Raw genomic sequence first — 16,778 nt, forward strand, 5'->3', positions numbered from 1 at the left:
CACCCAAGTATAGCAGGCTTGGTTTGGTTAGTGAATTAGACAGCTTCACCGACCAACAAGCTGTGAAGATGGATTGTGAATACGCTGTGGCTGAACTACTTTTCTTTTACTCTCAACGTGCAGGAAATAAGCGTGGATATAAAGTAATATACGAAATTCGATATCGTGATTACGTTGATCCCGAAACTGGAGAGAAACCGCTTTCCGATTTTTATTCAGTTCATGAAAAGGTTCAATTGGTTTATCGAAGGCTGCTCGATTATCCAAGTGCACTTTGAGGGATTTTGCTTTTGCTTTGTATTGACAACCATATTCTAAACAACAATATATATCTCCAGATTTCAGGATATTTACATTTTTTGTTTCACATTCATTTTCAGCCCACGATATATGTAGCCATTATACTCAATAAATTTGTGGTTAATTTTTATTTTTTTTCTCCACGTTTGACGGGCTTTTGCGTAGAAAACTCATAAAATTGCCACTGAATATATGTTAGTAATTGTTGTATTTCGGTTCGCAAACCACCATATCTTATAAGAGGAGTTCTTTCTTTTTTCTGCACCACTAATGATTTGAGTAAACAAAAGGTAGTTAACCAATAAACCAGCTAATATACACTAAAGTGCGACGAAAGGATTCCCTATTGATATATCAACGGCTGACGTATTTCCGACGGGTAACGTTTTCAGTTCAGTTACAAAAATAACTTATTTTACGTTGACCCAATTCTCAGCACAAAGCTTGTTTAAAATTATGAGGCCAGGTTTAAGGCTGATGCGGTTGTCACATGACCGCTACGGCAGCCGTATACAATTCGGAAAAAAGTTAGACGTCACCATACATGGTGAAGTGGGGCAGCGGAGAAAAAAATGCTTGAGACAGAAAAAGTCTGTAAACCTTAGGGCTAACATAGCTTATCAATCTCTTGGTTACGGAGTCAAGTTCACAGTAATTTTCCAGTTATGTTATTTATATTCAGAATTTATGTGTGCTGCTGTGTAATTGTGTTCAAATTATAAAGAAAGTATTTTCACTAGGAAACAATGCTTTAATGTCTGTTTTTATCGTTCCACCCAAGTTCTACATGCTTAAGCGTCAACCTTTGTGTTATCAAATAAGTAAAAAGTGTACGTAGTAGTTCAGAAATGAACAAACTATCATCACTTGATAACGCGCCTGGCGCCAAATTGTTTGATCGAGACATTGCGCCCTGTTCTTAGTAAACTTCTCACACCAGTTTCAACATTCACGCACCGTCGGTTCTTTGGTATGCAACTGAATATAATCGAATATTGGCCCAAAAGCTGGATTTTCTGTTCGTTGTTACTGAGCTTGTATTACTTACCTTGAACCCAATTAAAGCATGGATATAAAGTTATAAACGAAATTGACTACGTGAGCCCTAAACCTAGAGAGAAGCCGCTTTCCAATTTTTTTCCAGGGAAGTTATTAAGCTGCTAAATAATATTAAGCTGCTAAATAATAGAGCGCTATAAAAGCAAGCGGTTAGCAAATGCATTTGTCTGCGATATACACACAAACAAAGACCTTTGCCTATTTTACCGAAACAAAATATTTAATTGTGGTGGAAATCTATTTTGCCTGATAACAATTACATTGACAATACATCAGGCACACCTCGACTTTCCAAATATTTATTCTGGAATAACACTGATTTCTTATGAAAGGTAATTGACATTTTTGCATTGTATTATATATTACACACACTCTCCATTTTTGCAAGTTTGCGTCGATTCACAGCAAGTGTAATAACCTTCTTCGTATGTACAACATGGTTGGTCTGGAGGACAGGGGTTATCCTGGCAGGTTAGGGGACTGGGTTGGGGTATCGGGGGGTCGTATACGAATGTGACTGCAGTCACAGTGAGATTCGGTGCATTTTACCCCATATTGATGAAACAAACAAGTCGAGAGACTGCTGTTTGTTGAATGGGTGTGGAACAATTGTACGGGCCCGTATAATGAATGCCATAAACCTCATATCAGTTAAAAAAAAATGCGTTTCAAATTGCAGAAATTTACTCTGAATTAAATAACGAAATCCGCAAGGATTATTAGGAAAAATGTAAAATGGCAAAAATAGAAACTTGAAAAAGGGTTTTATTGTAGTGAGAATTACATATTTGAATTTAAAGCACAGTAATTAGTTTACATTGTTAAGTAAAATGGCCTACTGGGCCCAATGTATTGTTGTGAAACGGTCTCCCATCTCTGTAGAGAACAATGCATTTCTCTTTACTAGGCTCACATCGATTTTGAGACCACGCGATGTCGCTATTGTGCTGCAAAAAGTTGCGGTAGATTTTTTGTTTTCAGTCCATGTTTCAGAGTCTTCACTGGCATCAGTGTAGTTAATGAGGTAGCGGAGATGACGCATAAAAATTCCCTTCAACATTTTTTCGTCGTCGTTGCATTTCGGAGCACAATATTCCACTAAAACACCGTTCCTAAGAAAACACGTTTTTTTTTATTATACCCGTAAATGATTACTTTCACAGCACTTAACGACACAAAAATGTGAAATAATCCGTGTTTTGTGACAAGGCGTATTTTAATTAGAACTCACCTAATTTAGAACATAAAATGCAGTGCAACACTTCGTTCTTGAATTATTTTACCAACGGAATAAGTAACGTGCAAAGTTAGGTATATCATGTCGCATTTACTTTCTGTATAACTTCATATGCAGCACGTGTATGCGAACCAATTGCACGTTTCTAATAATCAGCTGTGAATAATAATGGAAGTGAATAATTGAACAAACCTGGTCAAACCAGATGCCTCCACCACATGTTCCGCTAACATCCCAACCATTCGTCCAAATCCAATCGTAAATCTGCCGAGCTTCGTAAAGGAAACCAGATGTAGGGTCGTCCTATCCCCTGGCCCAAGAATCTGTGCAAAAATTCACAAAATGAAGCGTGTTTCACTGCGTCAATACATTTGTACCCAACATTAAGGTGTTGTGTATATATTTGAATTTCTGTCGTCATTATATTCCAATGCAATCGCAAGCCAATTAATGAAACGTCCTACGTAATTAAACAACGCAGAAGTAATGCCATGCTTACGCATAGCAAGGCGGGATCGCCCCACTGCGCAGGCCCTTTATATTTGGCGATCACAGCTCTAATATTCTGATCATAAGGTTCACAGGCTTCGCAGCCAAGGCATTGCAGCCAAGCTGGATCAGCCACTCAGCCACTACGTAATTAAACGTTTGAAATATGCAAACTGTTGTGTGCATGGGTGTATTTGGTTTGTTTATTTTACATTTACCTCATGGATTCTTAGGTAGCTCAATCGGTACCATGTCATGTCATCAAACGATGGCTGGGGACAATAGGTTTCAAGCAAGCTGTACACATCTCTTATTTGAGATGTACCTACTGATCATGCACAGATTTAAAAGGAGTGTTTTGAGAGGACGTTGTTCTCTTTTTGAAGTAGTTTTGTAAAAATTCACAAACGTCGAAACATTTGATCTGTTTTGATTCCAACTGAGTTTTGTTCTTCAGGTGATTTGATCAAACGATAAAAAGTCACGTACTTACGTAACCATTATAAGGTTTGTTGATTTTAGAAAGAATCAATCTTCTGCCGAATACTTACATTGAATTATTACAATAGGCCGTAAAGTTGTCCAGAGTCTCCAGGACTGCACCATCTTGCCAGAACCCGTCGAAACCGTTCCAGGTTTGATAACTGAACAAACCAGCTATGGGAGACGGATACCAGTTGTACTGCAATGCGTACGCAGCCAAGCATGACCGCACTGCGTTCGTGTCGTTTCCGAACGCTTCCGTGTTACAAACTTCGGTCATCGGAACTGCAAACAATATGCCGTTGTTAGGAATAACAGTTCGTTATAGTAGAAAATCATAAAACTATAGGAATCAGCCTGTTCTTCTTGCTGGTAAGTGATGGATTACTCTATAGCACAAGATCGCACGCATAGTCACACTCTATGAACGTTTATTCTATGCTCGATGAACTTTGCCTGTATTTATTTCGTCTGCGTTAACTCAATCCATGACAATTTCATTTTTCATTTTCATGTTTTGCCTCCACGTTAGACAAGGGGGCGCATAGAAAACTCATACAAATGCCACCGAACATATTTTAGTAATTGTTTTCGCAAGCAAACCATCATTCCTAAGAACAGGAGATCATTGTTTTTCCTGCACCGCTATTCTGTTGAGTCAACAATCGTAGGTGAGGTAAAACTAACCAATAATCCAACTAATATACGCTAAAGTACGACGAAAGAAATCCCTATTTAATACAATAAGGTTTGGGGTATTTTTGGCTGGCAAAGTTTTCAGTTCAGTTGCCAAAATAACTTATTTTTCGATGACCCAATGCTCAGGGCAAGGTTTGTACAAAATTATGAGATCAGCTTCAAGGCTGCTGCGGTTGCCACGCTGTACCACTACGTCAGCCGTATTTAGTAAAGCGGAAAAGCGAAGAAAAAAAGCTTGAATAAACTTGCCAGACCAAACCGAATGTACGGTCGGAAAGTCGGAAAACCGTAGGTCTAAAAGAGCTTATCAGTCTCTTGGGTAGTGAGTCAGTTAATAGTGATATGAACATAAGGTCTGTTTATAACATTTACATGCTCAATGCTCAACTGCCAACCTTTGTGCTATCAAACAAATGCATCAGAAGGAAGCAAAAAGATAACTTTAGTAACTTTAATGCGCTTTGTTTCCAATAGACATTAGTATACAGCGGACAGAGTTTTTAACTTGGATACACAACCCTCAAGACTCTTCCTTGCCAAGGCAGTGATACAAACGGCCAATAAAATTGACACAGGTTCAGGAAAAATTACTTTTTTAGCTTTTGTGAAAGGTCGACATGAGTTTTATCTACCGAAAGTTAACTATGAATGACGTACACATCTGCCAACGCATAGTACAAAAATATTATCTGAAACATGTTCCTGACATAAAAGCATTCAAAGTCGATCCATCAGAGTTGGATGATATTTACAAGAAGAGAGTAAAAATGATGATCAAAGCTGGAACATCTTTTGGTTGTTTTCACTCTTCCACGGGTAAACCTGCATGTTTACATTTTAGTAAGGTTGTCATGAAAGAAAGTGAACCTATTCTCCCCTTTGATCGAAATGTTGAATTTTCGAAAAATGCCAAACGCTGGATGCGATTTCGTGATGTATTGAAGATGGATGTTTTCACTCTTTTGAAAACTGAAAAAATATTTCAGAAGGAAATGACTGTATCAACACCTAAATTTAGCAGGATTGGTTTGTTTAGTGAATTGGACAATTTCGTCGACCTACAGGCTGCAAAGCTGGGATGTGATTACATTGTAGTCTACACAGTATCCACTTTTACCCAACGTGCTTTACTCAAACGTGGATATAAAGTTCTTCACGAAATTCGATATCGTGATTACGTTGATGCTGAAACAGGAGAGAAACCGCTTTCCGATTATTCATCAGTTCATGAGAAAGCTCTGTTGGTTTATTTAAAGTCGCCGATTCATAAAAGCGCACTTTAACGATGTTGCTCAATATGACTGTAATCGGTAGATGGACATTTTTGTTTAAACTTGTAAGTATATATTCGCCTTCATCTTCAATTTCTTCATTGTATTGATTGCAACTTCGCCACGTTGAGTATGCATAACCCAAACATTACAATGTGCAAACAATGGTCTTGATCACCGCAATTGAACTTGGATGCATAGCACTTGTTGTGTTTGAAAATAACCTTGTATAGGGTGTGGATTACAGGATTTTCTGGCCTGTGTGATCTCATGAAGATTTCAATTTAACCACAGCATTTGTTATTTGTGCAGAGAATCACCAAAATTAATTTGTGGGTTATTTTGTTGTTTCAACAATTGTTTTTTCACAAGGTGAATGTAACTTTCGAGATGTAAATCAGCGCTTATAAATTCGAATTCAAAGATGAGTTGAATTAAGGCTTAGTATTTGTAGGAAAATTATGTTCCGTTATCTACATTGCTGTGATTGTTAACTTTTTCTCCAAACGTAACTAAATTACTGATGCGTAGCGACAAGTCTTTTTACGTGACTGAAATGCTATCACCTTACTTGTTTCAACTTGCTGCATGCGTTAGGGGACATACTGTCGGTTGAAATTGTTTGTTCAAAACCATGTATGTTTTTTTTGCAGAAAACTTTTTCATGTCAGTTTCACATTCCTCTGCCTTTGTCATTTGCTTTCTATCGCTCGCTTCGCAACTGCTGCATCTGGCATTCTGTTCTGCACACTTGTAAGTAATTTGTGAGGTCAAATTTTACGACCAACAAATTAGCATTGACGAAAATGAAGCGCCGCCTACTGCGTTGTTCGTTGCAGCACTGTTGGAAACCAAAAAGGCGATAATGCGCTCCAATGTGATATGTCTCTGATTGCTTGGTGTGCAGTGATACAGTCACCACCTGCATTGACAGTTGATGAGAAATTACCTTCGCCAGTCGAAGAAACCAAATAAATGACAATACATTGGTCGTTCGCTACTTGATGTTATTCTATGTTAATTGACAAAATCTGCTCTCGAACAACTTCACGACGCGTATTTGATTTATCCACTATCACTAATAAACTGTTTGCAAATATTTATTCTGGAATAACACTGATTTCTTATGAAAAGGTAATGTACATTTTTGCATTGTATCATATATTACACACACTCTCCATTTTTGCAAGTTTGCGTCGATTCACAGCAAGTGTAATAACCTTCTTCATATGTACAACATGGTTGGTCTGGAGGGCACGGGTTATCCTGGCAGGTTAGGGGACTGGGCTGAGGTATCGGGGGGTCGTAGTCACAGTAAGATCCGGTGCATTTTACCCCATCTGGTATTGATGAAACAAACAAGTCGAGAGATGCTGTTTGTTGAATGGGTGTAGAACAATTGTATGGGCCCGTATAATGAATGCCAAAAACCTGAACAATCAAAAATTCGTTTCAAATTGCAGAAATTTACTTTGAATTAAAAAAGGAAATCCTCAAGGCTTATTGTAATGTTAATATGATTTGAGATAAGAGCTTTTCAGAACACTCTCGCATATCGGGAAAATGTTAAATGGTAAATATAAATACTTGAAAACTTGTTTTATTGTAATGAGAATTACATACTTGTATTTACAGTTAAGTAATTAGTTTATTTTGTAAAATATTTAAGTAACTTCTCCTACCGGGCCCAATGTGTTGTTGTGGAAGGGTCTCCCATCTGTGTAGAGGACGAGGCATTTCTCCTTACTAGGCTCACATCGATTTTGAGACCACGCGATGTCGCTATTGTGCTGCAAAAAGTTGCGGTAGATTTCTATGTTTTCAGTCCATGACTCACAGTCTTCACTGGCATCTGTGTAGTCAATGAGGTAGCGCAGATGACGCATAAAAATTCCCTTGAATATTTTTTCGTCGTCGTTGCATTTTGGTGCACAATATTCAACCAAAACACCGTTTCTAAAAAAAGACGATTTTCCCTATGGTACTACTAATTAAATACATTAACAATACTTATACCTGACCGGAACCCATTTAAATCTATGTAATAATATTGAATTTAGAATCTAGTAAAAATATCTGCTGAAGTTTCTTGTACAACAAATGAATTGATTTTTATTTTTGCAAAACTTACTTTGTGGAGTTGTGAATGGTTGTTAGCGCGATCTTGTGGGCAAGCGGAAACAACTCACTCGTCATGTTTAAAGCATTCCCAGCTTCCACCAACGCAGCTAAAGCAAGTTGCACTTATTGCACAAACATAGGCAAACACGTTACAATTCTTTATTGGTATTTAAGTACATTAGACATGACCTAAAAAAATGGACCACAAAATTGTGATGCCGAGTTGTCGTTCTGCCAAGGGATTTACGTAAATGTTTTGTAACTTTACAATTAAAACCGCACTTTAGGTTTCCAGCACTGCTCGAACTCGCTAGCAATAGTTTCTTATATAAACCTCACATACTCATCATTAATCCCATATTGTAAGTTGGACCATAAACGTCATTGCTTGAACAGTTCGCGCTGACTCCGTCCGCAACCCAATAGTTTGTGGAGTTCACTATTTTATTGGAAAGTAGAAACTGCAAACACCACATTGGAATCGATTATTGTGGCTTAAAGTTTAAATAATTATCTTACAGAAATGCAGTTGAAAAATTATAGAGACCTATACATATTAAACTTTGTTCAATATTAACATTCTGCATACTAGGAAAAGCGAAATTTCAAGAAATTAGTTAGCTTGCGCCAACATATAAGTAGGTTACCTGCAAAGTTTGATTGATTTTCTAAATCAGGCTGTAGTCCCTGCTCAGCCTGTAAAGTTTCGATCCCAGCAGTAGAAATTGAGCATTTTCTACTGTTTGCTTTCGGGCTCTCATCTGACAAACAGATCAGGAGTTTCGATGTTATGCGAGTTCACGACAAACCCAAGTTCGATTACGTTTGTGATGCGGGAACAATAATATACTTGGATATACCCAAGAAATATGTCCACTTTCTCGTCACAAATGCACTTTTCAAAAACGGAGGCTGTTCACCGCTAAACGTAACGGCACAAAAATGTAAAATGATTCGAGTTTTCTTCAAAAACTCGCCTAATTTACAACATTACAAATACCGCACAAAACTGGATTCGTGGCGATCTACGATTGCAAAATATTTTACCAACGGAATAAGTAACGTGCAAAGTTAGGTATATCATATCGCACGCATTTGCTTTCTGTATAACTTCATATGCAGCACGTGTACGCGAACCAATTGCACGTTTCGAATAATGAGCTGTGAATAATAATGGAAGTGAATAATTGAACAAACCTGGTCAAACCAGATGCCTCCACCACATGTTCCGCTAACATCCCAACCATTCGTCCAAATCCAGTCGTAAATCTGCCGAGCTTCGTAAAGGAAACCAGATGTAGGGTCGTCCTCCCCTGGCCCAAGAATCTGTGCAAAAATTCACAAGATGAAACATGTTTCACCGCTTCAATGCATTTGTGCTCCAACATTGACGTGTTCTGTATTGAATTTCAAATTCTGTCCTCAATCCACACTATTATGTTCCAAAGCAATCGCAAGCCAATCAATGCAACGTCCTACGTAATTAAACCGTTGAAATATGCAGACCAGTTTGTGCATGGGTGTATTTGCTTTGTTTGTTTTACATTTACCTCATGGATTCTTAGGTAGCTCAATCCGTACCATGCCATGTCATCAAACGATGGCTGGGGATAATAGGCTTCAAGCAGACTGTACACATCTCTTAGAGATCCTGCCACAACTGATTTATACCTGAGATGTATTTACTGATCATGCACAGATTAAAAAAGAATGTTTTGAGAAGACGTTGTTTTCCTTTTAAAAGTAGTTTTGTAAAAATTCACAAACGTCGAAACATTTTAAGCTGTTTTGAATGTAAGTGAGTTTTGTTCCTTAGGTGATTTGATCAAACGATAAATAGTCACGTACTTATGTAACCATTATAAGGTTTGTTATTTTTAGAAAGAATCACAGTCACAAAATCTTCTGTCGAATACTTACATTGAGTTATTACCATATGCCATAAAGTTGGCCAGAGTCTCCAGGACTACACCATCTTGCCAGAACCCGTCGAAACCGTATCAGATAACAGAACAAGTCAGTTATGGGAGACGGATACCAGTTGTACTGCAATGCGTACGCAGCCAAGCATGACCGCAAAGCGTTCGTGTCGTTTCCGAACTCTTCCGAGTTACAAACTTCGTCCATGGGAACTGCAAACAAAATGGCGTTGTTGGGAATAACAGTTCGTTATAGTAGAAAATGTTAAAATTACAGGAATCAGCCTGGTCTCCTTGTTGGTAAGTGATGTATTACGCTATAGCACAAGATCGCACGCATAGTCACTCTCTATGGACGATTTTTCCATGCTCGATATAGTTTGTCTGTATTTATTTCGTCTGCGTCAACTCTATCCATGCTAATTTCAATTTCTGCTTTCAAAAGCAAAGGAATTGCTCAACAATTATGTGGATTTTTATTTCTTACCCAGTTCAATGGCAATGCGTTATGTATTGGTATGCCTTATTCTAAACAACAATAAAAATGTCCAGATTTTAGGATAATCCCTTTTTTGTTACACATTCATTTTCAGCCCTGCCACTGAACATATTTTTGTAATTGTTGCGTTTCAGTTAGCAAAACACCATTCCTAAGACCAGGAGATCATTCTTTTTCCTGCCACACTATAATGTTGAGTCAACAAACGTAGGTGAGGTAAAACTGACCAATAATCCAACTAACGCTAAAGTGCGACGAAAGGAATCCCTATTTAATATATTAAGGTTTGGCGTATTTTTGGCTGGCAACGTTTTCATTTCAGTTGCCAAAATAACCTATTTTACGTTGACTCAACGCTCAGGGCAACGTTTGTACAAAATTATGAGATCAGGTTCAAGACTGCTGCGGTTGCCACGCAGTACCACTACGTCAGCCGTATTTCCTGAAGCGGAAAACGAAGAAAAAGTGCTTGAGAAAACTTACTAGACCAAACCGCATGTACTGGTAAAGTCTGAAAACCGTAGGTCTAAAAGAGCCTATCAGTCTCTTGGTTAGTGAGTCAGTTAGTTGTGATATGAACAAAAGTTCTGTTCATAACATTTACATGCTCAATGCTCAACTGCCAACCTTTGTGCTATCAAACAAATGCATCAGAAGAAAACCAAAAGATAAGTTTGGTAATTTTAATGCGCTTTGTTTCCAACAGACATACAGCGGACAGAATTTTTAACTTAGATACACGACCCTCAAGTCTCTTCCTTGCCAAGCCAGTGATACAAACGGCCAATAAGATTGACACAGGTTCAAGAAAAAATATTTTTCAGCTTTTGTGAAAGGTCGACATGAGTTTTATCTACCGAAAGTTAACTATGAATGACGTACTCATCTGTCACCGCATGGTACAAAACTATTACCTGAAACATGTTCCTCACATAAAAGCATTCAAAGTCGAACCATCAGAGTTGGAAGATATTTACAAGAAGAGAGTAGAAATGATGATTAAAGCTGGAACATCTTTTGGTTGTTTTCAATCTGCCACAGGTGAACCTGCATGTTTGTTCTTCTGTAGGATTGTTACGAGTGACGACAAATTCCTTCTTCCATTAAATCGGAATGTCGAATATTCGAAAACTGCGGAACAATGGATGCGATTTCGTGATCATTTGAAGAAAGATTTGTTCACTCCTTTGGAAACTGAAAAAATATTTCACAAAGAAATTGGAGTAACAACACCCAAGTATAGCAGGCTTGGTTTGGTTAGTGAATTAGACGGCTTCACCGACCAACAAGCTGTGAAGATGGATTGTGAATACGCTGTGGCTGAACTACTTTCGTTTTACTCTCAACGTGCAGGAGATAAGCGTGGATATAAAGTAATACACGAAATTCGATATCGTGATTACGTTGATCCCGAAACTGGAGAGAAACCGCTTTCCGATTTTTATTCAGTTCATGAAAAGGTTCAATTGGTTTATCGAAGGCTGCTCGATTATCCAAGTGCACTTTGAGGGATTTTGCTTTTGCTTTGTATTGACAACCATATTCTAAACAACAATATATATCTCCACATTTCAGGATATTTACATTTTTTGTTTCACATTCATTTTCAGCCCACGATATATGTAGCCATTATACTCAATAAATTTGTGGTTAATTTTTATGTTTTGTCTCCACGTTTGACGGGCTTTTGCGTAGAAAACTCATAAAATTGCCACTGAATATATGTTAGTAATTGTTGTATTTCGGTTCGCAAACCACCATATCTTATAAGAGGAGTTCTTTCTTTTTTCTGCACCACTAATGATTTGAGTAAACAAAAGGTAGTTAACCAATAAACCAACTAATATACACTAAAGTGCGACGAAAGGAAATCTCTATTAATATATGAAGGGTTGACGTATTTACGACTGGTAACGTTTTCAGTTCAGTTGCAAAAATAACTTATTTTACATTGAACCAATGCTCAACACAAAGCTTGTTCAAAATTATGAGGCCAGGTTTAAGGCTGATGCGGTTGTCACATGACCGCTACGGCAGCCGTATACAATTCGGAAAAAAAGTTAGACGTCACCATAATACATGGTGAAGTGGGGAAGCGGAGAAAAAAATACTTCAGACAGGAAAAGTCTGAAAACTTAGGGCTAACATAGCTTATCAATGTCTTGGTTACGGAGTCAAGTTCACAGTAATTTTCCAGTTATGTTATTTATATTTAGAATTTATGTGTGCTGCTGTGTCATTGTGTTCAAATCATAAAGAAAGTATTTTCACTAGGTAAAAATGCTTTTAATGTCTGTTTTTATCGTTCCACCCAAGTTCTACATGCTTAAGCGTCAACCTTTGTGTGATCAAATAAGTAAAAAGTGTACGTAGTAGTTCAGAAATGAACGAACTATCATCACTTGATAACGCGCCTGACGCCAAATTGTTTGAACGACACATTGCGCCCTGTTCTTTAAACTTCTCACACCAGTTTCAACATTCACGCACCGTCGGTTCTTTGGTATGCAACTGAATAAAAGCGAATATTGGCTCCAAAGCTGGATTTTCTGTTCGTTGTTACTGAGCTTGTATTACTTACCTTGAACCCAATTAAAGCATGGATATAAAGTTATAAACGAAATTGACTACGTGAGCCCTAAACCTGGAGAGAAGCCCCTTTCCAATTTTTCTCCAGGGAGGTTATCAAAAGCCTATTAAATAATAGAGCGCTATAAAAGCAAGTGGTTAGCAAATGCATTTGTCTGCGATATACACACAAACAAAGACCTTTACTTATTTTACCGAAACAAAATATTTAATTATGGTGGAAATCTATTTCTCCCGATAACAATTACATTGACAATATATCAGGCACACCATGACGTTCCAAATATTTATGCTGGAATAACACTGATTTCTTATGAAAAGGTAATTGACATTTTTGCATTGTATTATATATTACACACACTCTCCATTTTGGCAAGTTTGCGTCGATTCACAGCAAGTGTAATAACCTTCTTCATATGTACAACATGGTTGGTCTGGAGGACAGGGGTTATCCTGGCAGGTTAGAGGACTGGGTTGGGGTATCGGGGGGTCGTAGTCACAGTAAGATCCGATGCATTTTACCCCATCTGGTATTGATGAAACAAACAAGTCGAGTGATGCTGTTTGTTGAATGGGTGTAGAACAATTGTATGGGCCCGTATAATGAATGCCAAAAACCTGAACAATTAAAAATTCGTTTCAAATTGCAGAAATTTACCCTGAATTAAAAAAGGAAATCCTCAAGGCTTATTGTAATGTTAATATGATTTGAGACAAGAGCTTTTCAGAACACTCTCGCATATCGGGAAAATGTTAAATGGTAAATATAAATACTTGAAAACTGGTTTTATTGTAATGAGAATTACATACTTGTATTTACAGTTAAGTAATTAATTTATTTTGTAAAATATTTAAGTAACTTCTCCTACCGGGCCCAATGTGTTGTTGTGGAAGGGTCTCCCATCTGTGTAGAGGACGAGGCATTTCTCCTTACTAGGCTCACATCGATTTTGAGACCACGCGATGTCGCTATTGTGCTGCAAAAAGTTGCGGTAGATTTCTATGTTTTCAGTCCATGACTCACAGTCTTCACTGGCATCTGTGTAGTCAATGAGGTAGCGCAGATGACGCATAAAAATTCCCTTGAATATTTTTTCGTCATCGTTGCATTTTGGTGCACAATATTCAACCAAAACACCGTTTCTAAAAAAAGACGATTTTCCCTATTATACTCCTAATTAAATACATTAACAATACTTATACCTGACCGGAACCCATTTAAATCTATGTAATAATATTGAATTTAGAATCTAGTAAAAATATCTGCTGAAGTTTCTTGTACAACAAATGAATTGATTTTTATTTTTGCAAAACTTACTTTGTGGAGTTGTGAATGGTTGTTAGCGCGATCTTGTGGGCAAGCGGAAACAACTCACTCGTCATGTTTAAAGCATTCCCAGCTTCCACCAACGCAGCTAAAGCAAGTTGCACTTATTGCACAAACATAGGCAAACACGTTACAATTCTTTATTGGTATTTAAGTACATTAGACATGACCTAACAAATGGACCACAAAATTGTGATGCCGAGTTGTCATTCTGCCAAGGGATTTACGTAAATGTTTTGTAACTTTACAATTAAAACCGCACTTTAGGTTTCCAGCACTGCTCGAACTCGCTAGCAATAGTTTCTTATATAAACCTCACATACTCATCATTAATCCCATATTGTAAGTTGGACCATAAACGTCATTGCTTGAACAGTTCGCGCTGACTCCGTCCGCAACCCAATAGTTTGTGGAGTTCACTATTTTATTGGAAAGTAGAAACTGCAAACACCACATTGGAATCGATTATTGGGGCTTAAAGTTTAAATAATTATCTTACAGAAATGCAGTTGAAAAATAATAGTGACCTACACATATTAAACCTTTGTTCAATATTAACATTCTGCATACTAGGAAAAGCGAAATTTCAAGAAATTAGTTAGCTTGCGCCAACATATAAGTAGGTTACCTGCAAAGTTTGATTGATTTTCTGAATCAGGCTGTAGTCCCTGCTCAGCCTGTAAAGTTTCGATCCCAGCAGTAGAAATTGAGCATTTTCTACTGTTTGCTTTCCGGCTCTCATCTGACAAACAGATCAGGAGTTTCGATGTTATGCGAGTTCACGACAAACCCAAGTTCGACTACGTTTGGGATGCGGGAACAATAATATACTTGGATATACCCAAGAAATATGTCCACTTTCTCGTAACAAATGCACTTTTCAAAAACAGAGGCTGTTCACCGCCAAACGTAACGGCACAAAAATGTAAAATGATTTGAGTTTTCTTCAAAAACCCGCCTAATTTACAACAGTACAAATACCGCACAACACTTGGTTCGTGAAGATCTACGATAGCAAAATATTTTACCAACGGAATAAGTAAAGGGCAAAGTTAGGTATATCATATCGCACGCATTTACTTTCTGTCATATGCAGCACCTGTAGGCGAACCAATTGCACGTTTCGAATAAGAAGCTGTGAATAATAATGGAATTGAATAATTGAACAAACCTGGTCAAACCAGATGCCTCCACCACATGTTCCGTTAGCATCCCAACCATTCGTCCAAATCCAGTCGTAAATCTGCCGAGCTTCGTAAAGGAATCCAGTTGTAGGGTCGTCTTCCCCTGGACCAAGAATCTGTGCAAAAATTCACATGGCCATGTTTCAACGCGTGAATGCATTCGTACCCCAAAATTAACGTGTTCTGTATTGAATTTCAAATTCTGTCCTCAATCCACACTATTGTGTTCCAAAGCAATCGCAAGCCAATCAATACAACGTCCTACGTATTTAAACGTTTGAAATATGCAGACCATTTTGTGCATGGGTGTATTTGCTTTGTTTATTTTACATTTACCTCATGGATTCTTAGGTAACTCAATCCGTACCATGCCATGTCATCGAACGATGGCTGAGGGTAATAGGCTTCAAGCAGGCTGTACACATCTCTTAGAGATCCTGTCACAACTGATTTATACCTGAGATGTATTTACTGATCATACACATATTTAAAAGGAGGGTTTTGAAAGGACGTTGTTTTCCTTTTAAAGGAGTTTTGTTTTTACAAACGTCGAAACATTTAAGCTGTGTTGATTCTAAGTGAATTTTGTTCTTTAGGTGATTTGAGTAAACGATAAAAAGTCACGTACTTATGTAACCATTATAAGTTTGTTTATTTTTAGAAAGAATCACGGTCACAAAATCTTCGGCCGAATACCTACATTGAATTATTACCATAGGCCATAAAGTTGGCCAGAGTCTCCAGGACTACACCATCTTGCCAGAACCCGTCGAAACCGTTCCAGGTTTGATAACTGAACAAACCAGCTATGGGAGACGGATACCAGTTGTACTGCAACGCGTACGCAGCCAAGCATGACCGCACTGCGTTAGTGTCGTTTCCGAACGCTTCCGAGTTACAAACTTCGGCCATCGGAACTGCAAACAACATGCCGTTGTTAGGAATAACAGCTCGTTATAGTAGAAAATTATGAAATTATAAAAATCAGCCTGTTCTTCTTGCTGGTAAGTGATGTATTACTCTATAGCACAAAATCGCACGCATAGTCAGTCTCTATGGACGTTTATTCTATGCTCGACATCGTTTGTCTGTATTTATTTCGTCTGCGTTAACTCAATCCATGCCAATTTCATTTTCTGCTTTTAAAAGGACAGGAATTGTTCAACAATTGTGTGGGTTTTAAATTCTTACCTTGGTAAAAATGGAAGTTCATTTTCGCACGGTTGATTTCTATGGATGCAGAAGCAAATATAAGCAGTGTGAAGATAATTAACACACGAATCTCCATTTCGGTCTTTCCGCAAAAAGCAAAGTTGTTACTTTAAAGTCCGATGACAGGCATGGGGTAAAGATTGCCAAAAAATTGTTGATATCGGCCTGTTGTTTTTGTGTAGTTCGACCAACATAAGAGCTACCGTTTTAAAACTTATTTGTTATTGATCGAAAAAGAAAAATAACACAATATAACTGGTAATGTAACAATGCTCTACTGAACTACATATTTTGTTGGTAAATTTGCAGATATTTTCACTTTACTTGGGTTTGATACAATCTTTAAAACAGTCTTCACAGCCAGTCTCTTGAATATTACAAGTTGAATT

At 37.7% G+C, this 16,778-nt stretch overlaps 3 protein-coding genes and 2 pseudogenes across 3 annotated transcripts; 2 read left to right on the forward strand and 3 right to left on the reverse strand.

Moving 5' to 3' along the window:
- Positions 1-1,721: 1,721 nt before the first annotated feature.
- LOC145906980 (uncharacterized) lies at positions 1,722-3,848 on the reverse strand (annotated as a pseudogene).
- A 798-nt stretch (positions 3,849-4,646) lies between these two features.
- On the forward strand, positions 4,647-6,631 carry LOC145906981 (uncharacterized). Its single transcript, XM_082994429.1, has 2 exons — positions 4,647-4,712; positions 4,879-6,631. Exons 1-2 carry the CDS (start codon positions 4,647-4,649, stop codon positions 5,548-5,550), a joined length of 738 nt encoding a protein of 245 aa, XP_082850555.1. The 3' UTR covers positions 5,551-6,631.
- Positions 6,632-6,702: 71 nt separating this feature from the next.
- On the reverse strand, positions 6,703-9,786 carry LOC145906982 (uncharacterized; annotated as a pseudogene).
- A 1,160-nt stretch (positions 9,787-10,946) lies between these two features.
- Positions 10,947-11,585, forward strand: LOC145906983 (uncharacterized). The gene has a single exon (XM_082994430.1). The coding sequence runs from the start codon at positions 10,947-10,949 to the stop codon at positions 11,583-11,585; it is 639 nt and encodes a 212-aa protein (XP_082850556.1).
- Positions 11,586-13,017: 1,432 nt separating this feature from the next.
- On the reverse strand, positions 13,018-16,465 carry LOC145906984 (uncharacterized). Its single transcript, XM_082994431.1, has 9 exons — positions 16,369-16,465; positions 15,878-16,094; positions 15,514-15,634; positions 15,165-15,293; positions 14,622-14,735; positions 14,317-14,434; positions 13,985-14,081; positions 13,536-13,809; positions 13,018-13,284 (listed from the first exon to the last, which is right to left on the reverse strand). Exons 1-9 carry the CDS (start codon positions 16,463-16,465, stop codon positions 13,018-13,020), a joined length of 1,434 nt encoding a protein of 477 aa, XP_082850557.1.
- Between the last annotated feature and the right edge of the window lie 313 nt (positions 16,466-16,778).

The sequence above is a fragment of the Ascidia mentula genome, chromosome 6 (assembly GCF_947561715.1).
Source record: "Ascidia mentula chromosome 6, kaAscMent1.1, whole genome shotgun sequence".
Lineage (NCBI taxonomy): Eukaryota > Metazoa > Chordata > Ascidiacea > Phlebobranchia > Ascidiidae > Ascidia > Ascidia mentula.

Excerpts from the sequence above, each read along its gene's own strand:
- LOC145906981 (XM_082994429.1), top strand. The coding sequence starts at position 4,647 with ATGCTCAACTGCCAACCTTTGTGCTATCAAACAAATGCATCAGAAGGA. Across the intron at positions 4,713-4,878 it reads GAAGCAAAAAGATAACTTTA|GTCGACATGAGTTTTATCTA; the intron begins GTAACTTTAATG and ends CTTTTGTGAAAG.
- LOC145906983 (XM_082994430.1), top strand. The coding sequence starts at position 10,947 with ATGAATGACGTACTCATCTGTCACCGCATGGTACAAAACTATTACCTG.
- LOC145906984 (XM_082994431.1), bottom strand. The coding sequence starts at position 16,465 with ATGGAGATTCGTGTGTTAATTATCTTCACACTGCTTATATTTGCTTCT. Across the intron at positions 14,736-15,164 it reads GAGGCATCTGGTTTGACCAG|ATGAGAGCCGGAAAGCAAAC; the intron begins GTTTGTTCAATT and ends TCTGTTTGTCAG. Across the intron at positions 13,285-13,535 it reads ACAACAACACATTGGGCCCG|GTTTTTGGCATTCATTATAC; the intron begins GTAGGAGAAGTT and ends TTAATTGTTCAG.